Source organism: Geotrypetes seraphini, chromosome 1 (assembly GCF_902459505.1).
Source record: "Geotrypetes seraphini chromosome 1, aGeoSer1.1, whole genome shotgun sequence".
Taxonomy (NCBI): domain Eukaryota; kingdom Metazoa; phylum Chordata; class Amphibia; order Gymnophiona; family Dermophiidae; genus Geotrypetes; species Geotrypetes seraphini.
The window spans coordinates 127,506,017-127,522,935 of NC_047084.1; the positions used below are offsets into that span (position 1 = coordinate 127,506,017).

General features: G+C 45.8%; 1 protein-coding gene across 5 annotated transcripts in view; it reads right to left on the reverse strand.

Moving 5' to 3' along the window:
* PRDM5 (PR/SET domain 5) overlaps nt 1-16,919 on the reverse strand; it is a 192,377-nt gene that overhangs the window by 11,929 nt on the left and 163,529 nt on the right. For 4 of the 5 annotated variants that reach the window (XM_033938221.1, XM_033938203.1, XM_033938213.1 and 1 more), the window contains one exon: nt 4,869-4,954. The exons of the other annotated variant lie outside the window; for it this stretch is intronic. In XM_033938221.1, coding sequence (XP_033794112.1) covers nt 4,869-4,954 — 86 coding nt within the window. The remainder of the gene's footprint in view (nt 1-4,868; nt 4,955-16,919) is intronic. 5 annotated transcript variants of the gene reach the window in all.

Below are 16,919 nucleotides of genomic sequence, written 5' to 3' on the forward strand. Positions count from 1 at the left end.
GATAGATAGGACCCTGAAGCCGTTGGCACAATGCGCGGCAGCGGCAAAGAAAGCAAACAGAATGTTAGGCATGATAAAAAAAAGGAATCACGAGTAGATCGGAGAAAGTTATAATGCCGCTTTATAGGGCAATGGTCAGACCTCACTTGGAATACTGTGTCCAACATTGGTCTCCCAACCTAAAGAAGGATATAAAACTGCTGGAGAGGGTGCAGAGACGAGCAACGAAGCTAATAAGAGGTATGGAGAACTTGGAATATGAGGAACGACTTAAGAGACTGAGATTGTTCTCCCTTGAGAAAAGGAGACTGCGAGGGGAGGGGATATGATTGAGACTTTCAAAATACTGAAAGGAATCGATAAAATAGAGCAGGAAAAAACATTATTTACAATGTTCAATGTGACACGGACAAGAGGACATGGACTGAAGCTAAGGGGGGACAAGTCCAGGACAAATATCAGGAAGTTCTGCTTCACACAACGAGTGGTGGAAACCTGGAATGTTCTCCCAGAGGAGGTTATTGCGGAATCCACCGTTCTAGGATTTAAAAGCAAACTAGATGCACATCTCCTTGCGAGAGGCATAGAGGGATATGGGTGACTAAAATTGTACACCTGGCTGGGCCTCCGCGTGTGCGGATCACCGGACTTGATGGAACGAAGTCTGATCCGGAGATGGCAGTACTTATGTTCTTTTTCTTTTTAATAGTACTTATGTTCTTATGCCCTGCTCTGCCCTGATCTCTCCTGCTCTCTGCCGCCCTTCCCTGCAGTGCAAGCCTGAGGTTTTAAAGCAGGCATGCACTGTCGGGAATGACAGCAGAGAGCAGGAGAGTCAAGGCAAGCAGGTAGCAGAGATTGAGGCAGAGCAGGGCAGGCAGGAGAGTCTGCAGTAGCTCAACACCCTGGCCCGGCCCGACACCCCCCCTGAATCAACCCCGACCGGCCCACCGGCCCTACTGCTTCACCTATGACCAGCCCATCCCAGGTCGGGCCAGGCGGGCGTGCCCGACCCACCCGCACAGCTTACCTTACTAATCGTTGGGAGGAGAGGTGCCCCGTCCCTCCTGCTCCTTAGGCCTCCCCATGCACATCTTTGGCAGCAGGAGGAAGTGCAAAGTTCTCCTTCTGCTCCTAATGCCACTACACCATAGCGGTCTTAGGCCACGTCCCAGTGCATCATCTGATGCGCAGGGAGGGGCCTAAGACCCTGATTGGCTGAAATGCCTCAGGTTCCTCCCTTGGGAGAAGCCCGAGGCACCTCAGCCAATCAGGGCCTTAGGCCCTTCCGCACGCATCAGATGATTCAAGTTTCAAGTTTATTCAAATTATTTGATGAAACGCTTTTCAAATTACAAAGCGTTTTACAAAAATAAAAATGTGATTTTAAAGAAATCACTGATACATAATATTTATAACTAGACCAACAGGGGTAATTAAACTTGAGAAACAATAGGAATGGAGGGCAGAAATACAATTTTTCAAGAAAAGTACATAAAAGGGAAGTACATTGGGAGGGTAAGAGAAAGTAGAAAGTGGTTATGAGAGATCGAAAGAGAGAAATACTGGTGAACTGGTTTCATGAATGAGAAAAATCATAAGATGTTGTCTCATGATATACTTAGTAAATTCAATTGAAGGCTTCTTTGAAAAGTAGACACTTTAAACTACTCTTGAATTTCTGCAAATCTTGTTCAAGTCTCATGAACAAAGGGAGAGAATTCCAAATCGTTGGTGCATCGGGGCGTGGCCTAAGGCCGCACTCGACGGCGGAGGAGGCGTGGAGCAGGAGGGACTGAGCACCCCTCCTTGCCCGGTCATCCTGCCGGCCTCGGAGGATGCCTAGAGCAGGAGGGGCTGAGCACCCTTCCTGCTCCCAACGATTTTGAAAGATACAGGGGGGGGGAGCGGGTGGGCCGGGCTCAGTCAGCAGGCCTGCCTAGATTAAAGTACAGGGAGGGAGGATGGCTTGCCCAGGAGGGGTTTCACATGGCAGGAGGGAGTTGGAATCCCTCCTGCCTTTTGTGGGGCATTGGGGGGAGGCATCAGCGCAGGGTGGATGGCGCGGGGGGGTGGAGGTGCGCATGCATCTGCCGCGACTTTTTAAAAAAAATTTTTACCTTTTTACTTTAGGCCGGGGAGCCTGGCTTAGACCTCCAGGCCCGGTTTAGTTTTTTCTTCTTTTTTTTATCGTTAGAAGCCCGTGGTTTTAACCCGCTTAAAAGCCTGTGGGTTAAAACCATGGGCTTGCACTGCGGGGAAGGGTGGGTGTCGGGGCAGGCAGGTGATCGAGGTAGTGGGAGAGTTGGGGCTGCAGGAGGTTTTCAGGCCGCAACTTTTATTTATTTTTTGCTTTTTTCTTTGGGGCGGCAGGCAGGAGAAAAGCATAGGGCAGAGCGGGCAGAAGAGCATCGGAGCGTGCAGAGAACAAGGCTGGAGAGTTGGAAAGATGTTTTCGACCGCTCCCTAGCAGTTGCTTCTTGGGTTGATCGGTCAGCCCTGTCGGTTTTAAATTTTTGGTTGATGAATCGCGTCGCTGTCCAATTTACATGCGTTTCTCCTCATTTGCATGCACGAATTCAAAGCAGATCGCAGGAGAGGTAAGTGAATCAGGCCTGAGGGACATTTGCTCGTTACGGGGTCGCAAACCGATCGGTACACGATCGGTTTGCTTAGTGAATCTAGCCCAGGGATCTCAAAGTCCCTCCTTGAGGGCCGCAATCCAGTCGGGTTTTTGGGATTTCCCCAATGAATCTGCATGAGATCTATGTGCATGCACTGCTTTCAATGCATATTCATTAGGGAAATCCTGAAAACCCGACTGGAGGGACTTTGAGATCCCTGATCTAGCCCTATGTCCTTGACTCTGAAAAATGCTCTAGGAAGCTCACTCTCTTACTTTGGGCCCCTTAAAGATCACACCCTAAGTGGTGGAAGAAGGAACTTCCCAACGTCTGAGCCCCTTTATGGAGTGTGCTGTGCCTCACTAATTATTTGACAACACTGTCAGATTTGAGTGCATTTTGGAGGAAACTGAAAACATCCTTGTTTGTGTATTTAAGCTATGAAATGTCCTCCCCCCCCCCCGAGTATTATCTATGGAAATCATTTTCTTGTACTTCATTTTCTTAAATTAAAAAAAACCAAAAACAAAACATAATTGGATGATCTGCTTCATAATTACTCACTCTCACCACCACATTACCCTTGTCATTACACAGCAGGAGCCCTGGCATGAATCACTGTGCTAAAAAGAGAATAATTTTCTGTCACTCCTCTGGACTCTTTTAGGGAAGATGCGATACAGAGAATGCAAACAAGGAAATAAAAACAAGTTAATCCGAGAACTCAGCAAAGATCGTCTCTTCCCCTCGTCCCATCTGCCCCCAGTGCTGTGCTTTGTTCCCATAAGCATTCAGGTCCACAAGGACATTATTTTCAAGCACTGGATGAGGACAGGAACACAACACAGCACAGCACCGCAAACATCTTGCAGCTGTACTGGATCCAACTACAGGACCAGCTGCTGGAAGGGGGATACTGTTGTTACAATCCAGCTTCTTAACTGCCACCATACGTTGAAAACTTGGCAGAACCGTTACCGTATGATGAAACCTCCACATTGTTTTCTAGGAAATGAGTGACCAATAAAAAGTACAACCCCAGAATACACTCGGAGTTAGGTTTCCACACAATCCTGACGTGTGAAAGGGAACTAGGGGGATCATACAGAAGCAAAGATACACTCTTTGTGAGTTCTGTGTGCGTAGTATCACACAAGTGGCCTCTTCTTGTCTTGTCAAGGACATCTCATAGCCAACCTGTGACCAGCTGCTGTAATGGGCATGAGGTCTGGCAAAACTGTCATACAAATCGCTTACACATCAGTGATACCCTGATGTCAGACAGCCTCTAACATCCGACTCTCGGCATCAACTCTCGAAAGACTATATTACAAGACCAGGACACTAGGCCTCAAAATGGCAGACCATGTTTAATGGGAGCATGTGGGAAAGAGAAACCCAAACTATAGCTATGTGATGCTGGGTTCTGTGTTAGGAGTCACTGCCCAGGAAATTGACTGAGAACAGGGAGGTCATGAATTTGGATGCTGGCGGGAAAGTTCGTTGCTCACAGATTTGAATTCTGGTGGGAAATTTACATTTTGGCAGAACATCTGTCGGACCCAATATTAAATTCTGGCGGAGAAGTCTGTGGTCACATTTTTTGAATTCTGACGGACAAAAAGGTGGGGGGGAATGGAAACTTCTAGATGGAGGGAGAAGGTGTTTGTCCTTTTTGCACTAAATTTCTTTTGGATTAGCGGTTGCCATGCTTTGTTTATCTCCACTGAAGTTATTGGGGTGTCTTGCTAGTCTTCAAATTCATGACCAACAAACTTCCCTGTTCTCAATCAGGTCAGTGAACCCACTATATATAAAGCAAACTGCAAGGCCTCACAGCACACCCTGAAGAAAGCCACAGCATGATGGCTGAAACATCGGTTCTACCTACCCAGATGGGGCGAGACCCAGAAAACAGCAACAATCATTAATAAAAATGGTTTTCACTCTAATTACTGCATTATTTGAAAGCCTGCTAGTAATTAACCTAGTTAACTCTGTAATTTATAACAACAATTTCCAGAGTCATTTATTTGCTTAAACAGTAAGTTACACAAGTTCTTTGGTTGCCCTTTTTCAATGCTGTCATGCTGTCCCACAAGTAACTCAGTAAATCAAAGAAGGAAAATAACGCACTTAAATTCCTCCTGCAAATCTGGGAGCAAGTGTGTTTGTTTTCCCTTTCTAGCTTGAAAGTGCCTGATGCTTTCAAAGGATAAGGACAGCCATGAGCACAAGTCTTACCCTTGTGTGTGTGCGAATATGCATCTTTAGCCCGTCATTCTTGCTGAAGGCCTTGTCGCAATAAGAACACTGGTATGGCCGTTCACCTGCAAGTAAGAATCAGAGTTAACGTCTGCTGCCAAAAGAGAAGAACGGCAGGAGGACCTGACCTCTACAGCAAAACTGCACATGAGAAATTAAAGACGGCTCTGGCAGCGCGCAGGGTTACATCAAAGTGCTATTTTCAGTGACTTGCCCTTTCCCTAGCGAGAACAGAGATGAGCAAAGATTACAGTCACGAACTAATTCATTGTGGCAAGTGGTTGCTCAGCTCATTTGCTTACACACTGACCATTCCCCGACATCACTTCACATCTGGGTGCCATCGGTCCTGCCAATATTCTGTACCAAAAGGTTGTGAAATTCTTTGTTGTGTTCAACTGAAGAGCCATATTGTCAACGCAAATGCATCATTGAATAACTTTATTTGTATCCCAGGGAGCCCAGAACGGGTTACGGTACATGGTAACATACTTAACAGCAAACAAGACACATAACTGAAATTATTGAATGATATTTATGTTACCTGTAAGGATTTTAGTGTAATGTATGTAATACATACTGTTCTGTCATTAACAACAGGGAACAGAAGACACTGTGAGGTGACTTGTTCTGGGGCCTGAAGCATGCACAGTTGGACATCTATTAGGAATACAGTGGTTTGGGGGTAACAGTCTGAATGCTAGCTTGCCCTGAGGTAGGTTTTTACTGCTGTCCTAAAGCTCAAAAGTCCATCAAGGGATTTGATGTTAGTAGGCAGCTGATTCCAGTACTTTGGTAAGAAATGAGAGTATGACCTTCGTCTGGCACTTTCTAGTTGGAGGCTCCGACCAGGGGGTATTTGAAGACGCGCTTCCTCCTGGGAGCGGAGGGGTCTGTTCGTGACATAAGGCAGAAGTTTGGCTGATATGTAGCCGGGCGTCATGACATGTACTAAGAGGCATTAGTGCAATGTGATGAGAACATGACCAACTAGGGTAGGGAGGGAGAAGAGTGTTAGCAGGATCACACGTGGGTCAGAGACAGGAAATCCTCCATTTTACAGAAGGTTGGTGGGAGGGGGAAAAGTATCCGTACTCCCCTCTCTCTTAAATCACTATTTCTATAGTGCTGAAGTTATACACAGAGCTGTACATTTTAACACTGGACAGACAGGATATCTCAGGGTTGGGGAGATTCTGGTAGAGGAAATGCTACAATGGCTAACCCCCAAGATGGACCCCAGCATCCGGTAACTGTGATTTAGGTTATTCTTCCCAATGTGCATCACTTTACATTTGTCCACATTAAATTTTATCTGCCATTTGGACGCCCTGTCTTCCAATTTCCTAAGGTCCACCTGCAATTTTTCACAATCCACATGCGTTTCAACAACTAGGAACAAATTTGCAGTGTCATCTGCAAATTTAATCACCTCACTCGTTCCAATTTCCAGATCATTTATAAATAAGTTAAATAGCACCGGTCCCAATTCAGACCCCTGCGGCACTCCACTGTTTACTCTCCTCCATTGAGAAAAATGGCCATTTAACCCTACCCTCTGTTTTCTATCCGATAACCAATTCCTAATCCACAACTGAACTTTGACACCTATCCCCTCTTGTGAGGAACTTTATCAAAAGCTTTCTGAAAATCTAGAGAGGAAGCTCCGCCCACCCCAGCGCGTCAAAGGTCGTCTCAGCGCCCGGGCTCCCCCTTAAAAGGAAGGGAGCCGGGGCACGAGGAAGAACTCTGCGGCGTGCCTGTTTTCTTTTTTAGCTTTTCAGCTTCTTTACAGCGGATCGGGAGGCGGAGGGGAGGAAAGACTCCGGAAGAAGCAAGGCAGAGGCAGAGGCAGAGGGGTAGCGGCGAGAGGAAGCTCCGCCCACCCCAGCGCGTCAAAGGTCGTCTCAGCGCCCGGGCTCCCCCTTAAAAGGAAGGGAGCCAACGGCACGCGGCCGTTCGGCGCGCGGCGAAGGCGAGCGGCAAAGGAGCCCAGGCAGCCCAACAGCAAATCCTAAACTTCTAACTTAAAAAAAAAAACAAAAAAAAAAAAAAAAAAAAACACCTTTTTCTTCTGTTCCCATTCTTCTCTTCTCTCTCTATTCTTTCAGCTAGCTGCACGACGAGCTAACTCACACTCAGCCACCCCTCGTGATATCCTCAGCTCTTAACTTCTTATTCTCTCAGACACCCAAATCTTTCATAATCTCGCACTAGCTTTCAGTAGGATTTTTTCTAACTCTCTTTCTTTTCTTTTTTTTTTTTCAATTTACTGACAGGCAGACCTAATTCACAACTTGGAAATGGCAGGGAGGACTAGAAGCGCCAAGGCTACAATCAAATCCAGCATTCCAGCCACCATGGGGACCCAGGAGGAGATCACAGACGGCGTACGGAGGGAGGAGGAATCAGGACGGTGGACAGAGGTCTCCGTGCAGACCGAATCCATCCCCCGGCACTACACTACAGTCTCCACGCAGACAGAGGAGGCCACTCAGCTGGATGGAGCCCTCATGCAGGAACTGTGGAGCCTCAGGGAGGAGGTGGTTCGCCTGAGAAGCATCCGAGAGGACGAAGCCTATATCGACGGAGTCGTTCAGGAGTTGTCCCAAATTACAGAGCATACCCATGACAAGTCCATTCTCGAGACCCCCAAATCATCAGCTTTGAAGCCAACATTTGGGATACAGGAAATGGCTGGCGGCAATGACACCTGGCAGTTGGTGACCTCTTCCACAGGTAAACATAGAAGATCCCCCCCACCCTTTTACAATCTCTTCATCCTCTTCTTTTTCTTCCCAACAGGCAAACCCTACATCAACCCCTCAACTCATTCTGAAGAACAGATTCCAGGTTCTTCAGGAAGAAGCTGCCGACAAAGTACAGGAACAGGCCCAGCACGAAGAACTCGAAGAACAAGAGAGGCCCAACACGCAACCCCATCTGCTGACCGACTTCCCCCCCAACGGAAGAAGCGCAGAGTGATAGTCATTGGGGACTCCATGCTGAGGGGCACCGAAGGACCAATCTGCAGACCGGATGCACAATCAAGAGAGGTTTGCTGTCTGCCTGGTGCCAAAATACAGGACATCACCACCAGCCTAGGGAAATTACTTACACCTCATGACCATTTTCCTATGCTTCTTATCCATATAGGCACGAATGACACTGCCAGGAACACCCCAGAAACCATCGCCAGAGACTTCGGAGCCTTGGGTGAGAGGCTGAAGCAGACAAGTGCGCAGGTAGTCTTCTCATCAATCCTACCAGTTAGAGGCAAGGGAAGAGCCAGAGATGAATGCATCCTGAGAACGAACGAATGGCTACGAGGATGGTGTCGAGATATGAACTTCGGATTCCTGGATCACAGAGAGGCGCTGCAAGGACTACAGGGACCAGACGGACTCCATTTGACCAGCAGAGGTAAGAACATCTTCGGACACCGACTAGCCCGCCTACTTCGCAGGGCTTTAAACTAGGTAAGTTGGGGGAGGGGGCCTACTCATATACTGGGGTGGAAAGGAACTATCCTGATGGGACGAGTCGACACTCAGATTCCGAGGTAAGGACCCAATATGCAAACAGTTCTCTTGGAGCCACACAGACTCAGTCAGGGATAGCCTTACAGGGACTCAGCAAACACAAAGTGTGGAGGGCCATGTATGTTAATGCACACAGTTTAGGCAATAAAATTCTAGAACTAGAAACTGAAATAAGGGATGCCAACCTGGACGTGGTGGCAATATCAGAGACTTGGTTCACTGATGCACATGGGTGGGATATGGCTATACCGGGGTACAATCTACTTCGTCAGGACAGAGAGGGCAGGTTAGGTGGAGGGGTAGCACTATACATTAAAGAAGACATCAAAACTACCAGGATCACTGATGTCAAGTATACCGGGGAGTCCCTCTGGGTCAATCTGGCACGAGGTAGTAAAAAATGCCTGTATCTTGGTGTGGTATACAGACCTCCAAGACAACCGGAAAACATGGACGCAGAATTAATTGAAGACATAGAGAATATAACTCTACGGGGTGACACTGTGCTGCTAGGGGACTTCAACATGCCTGATGCAGACTGGAAGACATTTTCAGCAGCAACCAGCAGCAGCAGGAGGCTTCTGAACTCCATAAAAGGAGTACATCTCAAACAGATGGTAACGGAGCCCACTAGGGCCCAGACGATCCTAGACCTGGTACTCACAAACGGGGAAAGCATCTCAGAGGTCTCGGTAGGAGATACGCTAGCCTCCAGCGACCATAACATGGTATGGTTCAACATTGGGAAAGGATCCCCTAAATCAATTACAAAAACAAAGGTGCTCAAATTTCGGGGCGCCGACTTCGCACGTATGGGAGATCACGTTCATCAGACGCTACAGGACCAAGCAGAGACCGGCAATGTGGAAACTATGTGGTCGTACCTGAAATCATCCATACACGAAGCAACTAATCGCTACATAAAATCAGTAGATAAACGGCAAAGAAACAACAAACCCCAATGGTTTACTGAAGAGATCTCACTCCTCATTAAGGAGAAGAAAAAAGCATTTCTTTCCTACAAACGCACCCAGAGAAGAGAAACTAAAGTAGAATATAAGACCAGATCTGCAGCGGTCAAAACAGCAGTTAGGGAGGCCAAACGTCGAGTGGAAGAAACTCTGGCAAAAAACATTAAAAAAGGGGACAAATCCTTCTTTAGGTATGTCAGCGACAGGAAAAGGAACACAGACGGTATAGTACGCCTTAGACAACCGGACGGAAACTACGCGGTGGCGGATTCAGAAAAAGCAGAACTACTAAATGAATATTTCTGCTCAGTCTTCACCTGCGAAGCACCGGGACACGGACCACAGTTGATGATAATACAAGACGTGGATGACCCGTTTCAGAATTTTGAGTTCACTCCTGGGGACGTCTACAACGAACTGGCAAGGCTAAAGGTAAACAAGGCCATGGGACCGGACAATTTACACCCAAGAGTGCTCAGAGAATTGAGAGATGTCCTGGCAGAACCGTTGGCGGTGCTCTTCAATCTCTCACTAAGTACGGGGAAAGTTCCGTTGGACTGGAAAACAGCCAACGTCGTTCCTCTACATAAAAAGGGTTGCAAGGCTGAGGCTGCGAACTATAGACCGGTAAGCCTCACCTCAATAGTGTGCAAACTCATGGAAACACTAATTAAGTACAAATTAGATACGATCCTGAACGAGGGTAATCTCCGGGATCCCAGCCAACATGGATTCACCAAGGGTAGGTCATGCCAATCCAATCTAATAAGCTTCTTTGACTGGGTAACAAGAAGACTAGACTCAGGAGAGTCCTTGGACGTCGTGTACCTGGACTTCAGCAAAGCGTTTGACAGTGTCCCACACCGCAGGCTGCTGAACAAGATGAAATCTATGGGATTAGGAGAGACTCTAACTGCATGGGTTAAAGATTGGCTTAGTGGCAGACTTCAGAGGGTGGTGGTCAACGGTACCCTTTCTAAAATGTCGAAGGTGACCAGCGGAGTGCCACAGGGTTCGGTCCTGGGCCCACTCCTCTTCAACATATTCATTAGGGATCTGACTCAAGGGCTCCGAGGTAAGGTAACCTTATTCGCTGATGACGCCAAACTATGCAATGTAGTAAACGGCTGTAATCTTCAGGATGCTATGGAGCAAGACCTGCGTACTTTAGAAAATTGGTCCTTGATCTGGCAGCTGGGCTTCAACGCCAAGAAATGTAAGGTCATGCATCTCGGCAACGGAAATCCTTGCAGAACTTACACCCTGAATGGAGAAACTTTAGCCAGGACTACGGCAGAACGAGACTTAGGAGTAATCATCAGTGCTGACATGAAAGCAGCCACTCAAGTGGAGAAGGCTTCATCTAAAGCACGGCAAATGATAGGTTGTATCAAGAGAAGCTTCATCAACAGGAAACCTGAAGTCATGATGCCACTGTACAGAGCCATGGTGAGACCGCATCTGGAATACTGTGTTCAATTCTGGAGGCCACATTACCGTAAGGATGTGCTCAGAGTTGAGTCGGTTCAGCGGATGGCCACCAGGATGGTCTCGGGGCTAAAGGGTCTCCCGTACGAAGAAAGACTGAGCAAATTGCAGCTCTACACTCTCGAGGAGCGTAGGGAGAGGGGAGACATGATTGAGACGTTTAAGTACATCACGGGACGGGTAGAGGTGGAAGATGATATCTTTCTTCTCAGGGGACCCTCGACCACAAGAGGACATCCGCTCAAGCTCAGGGGAGGGAAGTTTCGTGGAGACACCAGGAAATACTTCTTCACGGAGAGAGTGATTGAGCATTGGAACGAGCTTCCAGTGCAGGTGGTCGAGGCACGCAGCATCTCAGACTTCAAGAATAAATGGGATACCTATGTGGGATCCCTACGAGGTCATGCCAAGGGATAGGGTCACTAGGACTGAATGAGCGGGTCAGTAGAGTGACAGTATAATTACAATTATTCTTTAGGGGGTCAGTAGACTTAAGAGGGTGGGTAAATAGTGTGGGCAGACTTGATGGGCTATGGCCCTTATCTGCCGTCATCTTTCTATGTTTCTATGTTTCTATGTTTCTATGTTTCTAACTGGCTTATCTTTATCCACATGTTTATTCACACCTTCAAAGAAGTCAAGTAAATTGGTGAGGCAAGATCTCCCTTGGCTGAACCCATGATGACTCCGTCTCATTAAATCATGTTTGCCTACGTGTTCCACAATTTTATTTTTTATAATTGTTTCTACCATTTTGCCCGGCACTGAAGTGAGGCTTATCGGTCTGTAATTTCCCAGATCTCCCCTTTTAAAAAAAATCAGCGTAACATTGGCCACCCTCCAATCTTCAGGTACTACAGACGATTTTAGTGACTGGTTACAGATCACTAACAGAAGATCAGCAATTTCATGTTTGAGCTCTTTTAGTACCCTGGGATTTATACCATCCGGTCCTGGCGATTTATCACTTTTTAACTTGTCAATTTGGCTCAGTACATCTTCCAGATTCACCGAGATTTCTTTCAGTTCCTCCGCATCATCACCCTTGAAAACCATTTCCTGTTCAGGTAGATCTCTTACATCTTCTTCCGTAAAGACTGAAGCAAAGAATTCATTCAGTCTTTCTGCTATGGCCTTATCCTCCCTGAGTGCCCCCTTTCGCTCCTTGTTCATCTTAATGGTCCCACAGATTTCCTCACAGGTTTTCTGCTTCTGATGTACCAAAAAAAATTGTTATGAGTTTTTGCCTCTGTTGCAAGTTTCTCTTCATATTCTTTATTTCTAGTCACTCAGAGCTGCATACAAGACAGGACCAGGGTAGGGGACCCCGTTAATTACTCCTACCTAGGGTGCTACCTATGCCAGCCCCAGCCCTGGAGAAGGCAATACTACACAACTAGGGATGAGAACAGGCAATAAAGCCCCCCAGTGACATCTGAAATACTGACAAAAATTTTCAAAATCTTTGGAAAAAGTTCCTGCTCGTTCCAGGTTTTGCTTATAAAACTCAGTCTCTTGCCCTTCTCTGGCATTTCCTACTGGGTTTATTTATAACTTCCACCTTTTAATACTAAATGCTGAAAAACTCAATGAAATGTGCTGTTTGCAACATCAATCGTTTCCACAACAGAAGACCTTTCAAACAGAAGCTCTTTTACTCTCCTCACAGGGGGACCCCCCCCCCCCACCCGCATGTTTTCCTTCACTGGACGCTCAAAGGATTACTTTAAACCATGGAAATATACAGTTGGATTATGCAGTTCATCTACAAGTGGCTGATGAATAGAATACTATTTGCTGTTCAGACCAACCGGCAGAACTGTGTCTTAATTTTGATGTCATCCTTTATATATATATGTGGCATGGTTCTGACAGGAACTATTCAGGAAAAGTGGACCAAAAAAAGCGGAAAACAGAGTGGACTTGTCAAGTCCTTGCTGTATTTGGTCTGTATCACTCCATGGTGGGATGGTACCTCGAGTAGTGTATATCGTGGAATTAGAGAAGGGCAACCAAAATGATAAAATGGGATGGAGTGACTTTTAGGAATAAGAAGGGGGAGGGGGGAATGGGACTTGTATACTGCTTTTTTGTGGTTACATATTCAAAGGGGTTTACATATATACAGATACAGCACTTATTTTGTACCTGGGACGATGGAGGTTTAAGTGACTTGCCCAGGATCACAAGAAGCAGTGCTGAGATTAGAACCCACAACCTCAGGGTGCTGAGGCAGCAGCTTTACCATTAGACCATGCCTCACCTCCAGAGAATATGACTCTTTAGCTTAGAGAAGGGATGATAAATATGGCTGAGTTCTAAAAAACCTTGAGCGGACTGGAATGGGTAACGCAAATCATTTGTTTACTCTTTGTAAAAGTACAAAGCCTAGGGGACACACCAGTAAGTTACACAGTACTAGAGAATGACATGGTGACTGCTACCCGCGGGTAGCCGCAGGTAACCCACAGGAACAGGGGGGAAAAGACTGGTTGCCATGGGTACGGGGACAAGGCCATTCACTGCCCCATGGAGCGGCAAGTGGAAAGTGAGACAGACGAAAACAGAAACCAGAGCCTGGGACCAACATGATTTGAATAATGACCAGACAACAAACGGTAGAAAAATAATTGTATTTTCTGTTTTGTGATTACATGTCAGTTTTGAAATGTGTATTCTGCCAGGGCTGGTGTTATTATTATTATTATGCTCTTGTATACCGCCATACCCAAAGAGTTCTAGGCGGTTCACATCAATTAAATTAGGATCCGATCTGAACACGGATTTACAACATTTTGTCAGAATTACAAGCAACGAGGGAGGAAGTGTTGGGGTTTTAGCAGAAGTTTAACAGAGTTGGATTGGAAGGAACGAGGGAGGGAGAAGGGAACCAAGGGAGGGGAGGGGGAGAGAAAGGAGGGGGTGGGGCGGGAGTTGGTTTATTGCGGGGAATGAGGGTTAAGGGTCCTGTTCGCGGAAAAGGTAAGTTTTGAGAAGTTTTCTGAAGTCGAGGTAGGTCGGGGCCTCGAGCATCATTTGGGCTAGCCAAGGGTTCAGCTTAGCTGCCTGGAAGGCGAAGGTTTTGTCGAGGAATCTTTTGAGCTGGCATAATTTTATGGAGGGGAAGGCGAACAGCTGAATTCTGCGGGATTTCTTATTGGTGCAATACATAGTGAAGTGGGGGGAGAGGTATTTTGGTGATAGACCAAATACTGCTTTGTAGCAGATGCAGGCGAACTTGAAAAGGACTCTGGATTCGAAAGGTAGCCAATGTGGTTGGTGGTAGAAAGGAGTGATGTGTTCCCATTTGTTCAGGCCGAAAACTGTGAACGTGAGCTAGGATTTAACAGAGAGAGGAAAAGTCTTTTTTGTTTATTTTGTTTACACTACAGTGCTAGTGTGGGTAGGAGAGGGCAAAGGCGGTGGGGTGGGTAAAGAAGAAATAAAATAAACCCAGCAGGATGTTTGAAAATAACACCCCAATTGGGCAGGAAAATTGAATCAAATTGAAAAATCGATTCAATAGGCTGAATCAAAAATTTTTTTCCTGAATCGGGCAGCACTATTAAATACTAGCTAATAGAGATTATCTAATTACTTTTTAACCTTTTAATTGATTCAAGGGCTAGGGATAGGCGGGTGGGAATTAAACACTAAACAAAGACTTTCCTCGACTGCTATCTGTGCCCTAATCTGATCCTATCTTGTGCTCTGAAATGGAACCTAAAATAGTGATCTAGTCTAGACTAAACATTTTTTTATATATATATAAAAACCCTAACAGAGACTCTAAAGGATACACTATTGCCTAAACTGACTTTACTGAGTTTTGAACTAGAAAGCCCAAGTTTGAATGCCAGAGGTAAGATATTCCAGTGGAGTTTTTCTTCCCCTTAGCAGATCCTCGCTGAACACCTCTTCAGGACAAGGAGCAGTTGAGGTCTGGCTTATCTTTTTATTAGCTGTGCTTCTAAGGTGAAATTGACGTCAGCTTCACCTCCTGCACTGATTCTGACCTTTAGACTCTTCCAGACGTCTCTAAGCCGGTTCATAGACAGTGGAGCGCAAGACGTCAGCGCGCTGACAATTCGGCGCAAGACAGAAGCGTGCGGGGGAAAAAGTAATTTTTAAAGAGCTCTGACGGGGGGTTTGGGGTGGCAATTCCCCCACTTTATTGGTTAGTGTTTGTGCTGCTGTTGGAGAGGGGTTCGGGGGGTTGGAAACCTCCATTATAGCAAAAACGGAACTTTTTCTGATTTTTTTCGGGAAAAGTTCTGTTTTTTCTATAATGTGGGAGGTTTCACCCCCCACCTCCCCCCCCCCCTGCAACGGCAGCGCGAACACAAACCAATAAAGTGGGGGGGTTGACACCCCAAATCCCCAGTCGGAGCTCTTTAAAAATTATTTTTTCCCCCGCACGCTTCTGTCTTCCGCCGAATTGTTGGCGCTGGATTGTCGGTGCGCTGGCGTCTGGCGCGCGATTATCCCATCACCCTCTAAGCCTGCCCCATATGTTTTATGATAAAGACCACTAACCAATTTTGTAGCAGCCCTCTGGACCAATGCCATCCTATTTATATCTTTAGAATTGCACACAATATTCCAAATGGGGCCTCACCAGTGACTTATATAACGGCACCATCATCCTATGTACCCAAGCATCCTCCTGCTTTGACCATTGCCTTTTCCACTTGAGATCATCAGACCCGCTCTTCTTTCATACAAAGAAGTACTTTGCCCCCTACACTAGTTTCCAAGTTTATTAAAACTTTCTATCCCGCTCATTATGGTAAAACCATTCTCTTGGATTTTTGCAGCCCAAGTGCATGACCCTGTATTTGGGGGGGGGGGGGGGGCATTAAATCTTACTTCCCAATTACGGGACTATTCTTCAAGCTTCGCTAGATTTGCTAGAACTTACTGAATAGCTCTTCTCTGGGCAGGAGAAGGATAACCACATCTCCAGCATTAGATGTCTCTCTGATTAAAATCTAAATATAAGAAAACACAGCCATTCCTTTGCTCTCAATTCCAGTTCCTGCTTATGTTATGTTATACTGAACTTATTCCCCTCCAACTCTCTTTGCATTAAATTTCAAGGTGGGATACAAAATAATCAGACCTGAGAAAATCTCATCAGGAAAACGGACAAACTTCAAAAGACTTAATAGCAGCATTTCAAAAAAGAGATAGAAATTCAGCAATTTCCTAAAATTATTTATCATTTATTTCAAACATTTATATTCCGCTTTAGCCAAAGCAGCTCACAATTCAACATATATAATCTTTCAAACACAAAAGTCTCATCGTTCTTCCAGCGAACAAGAATAAAACCAATAAAAGAGGCAACTTACTAGACATTTTCTGAATCACATATTCTGCTCAATGTAGGGAACAATTAGTGTCAAAATGCATGAGCAAAAAAATGAGTTTTCCATAGTTTTCGAAAATGTTAACTTAACATGCCTGTTAGGGCATTCCAACAATCAAAAAACATGATTTCTTTGTCCGCTCGTAACACGCTGTGTCAAGTAACCGATGGTTTCTCCAGTGAAAGGCAAGGAGCCAGAGACAATTTTCAAGATTTTAAAATGAATTGGCAACTGGGGATATGTTCCCATCAATATCCCTGCTGCTGAATTTCGGACCATTTATAGAGTCTTATTCCTAAATAAATCCCATTACAAAAGTCCAACTGGGATAATACCATCGTTTGCAACACCTGTCTAAAGTCCCACTTTGTCAACACATTCAACGGTGCTAGTTTTCTCATAGCAAAGTTTGCACGCAGCACTACGCTGGATATTTGCGATTTAAATGTCAGTTTCGCGTCTAGGAGAATACCTAATACTCTTATCTCTTCACTAATCATTATCACACTATTGTGCAAATTTATTTCCTTAGGCCAATAATCTTCTTCTACCTGTCCGAGAATCATAATTTCGGTTTTTCCTAAATTCAATGTGAACCCTTACTCATCATCCAGTCATTAATCTTTTGCATTTGTGTCACAATCCAAGAAACGGGAC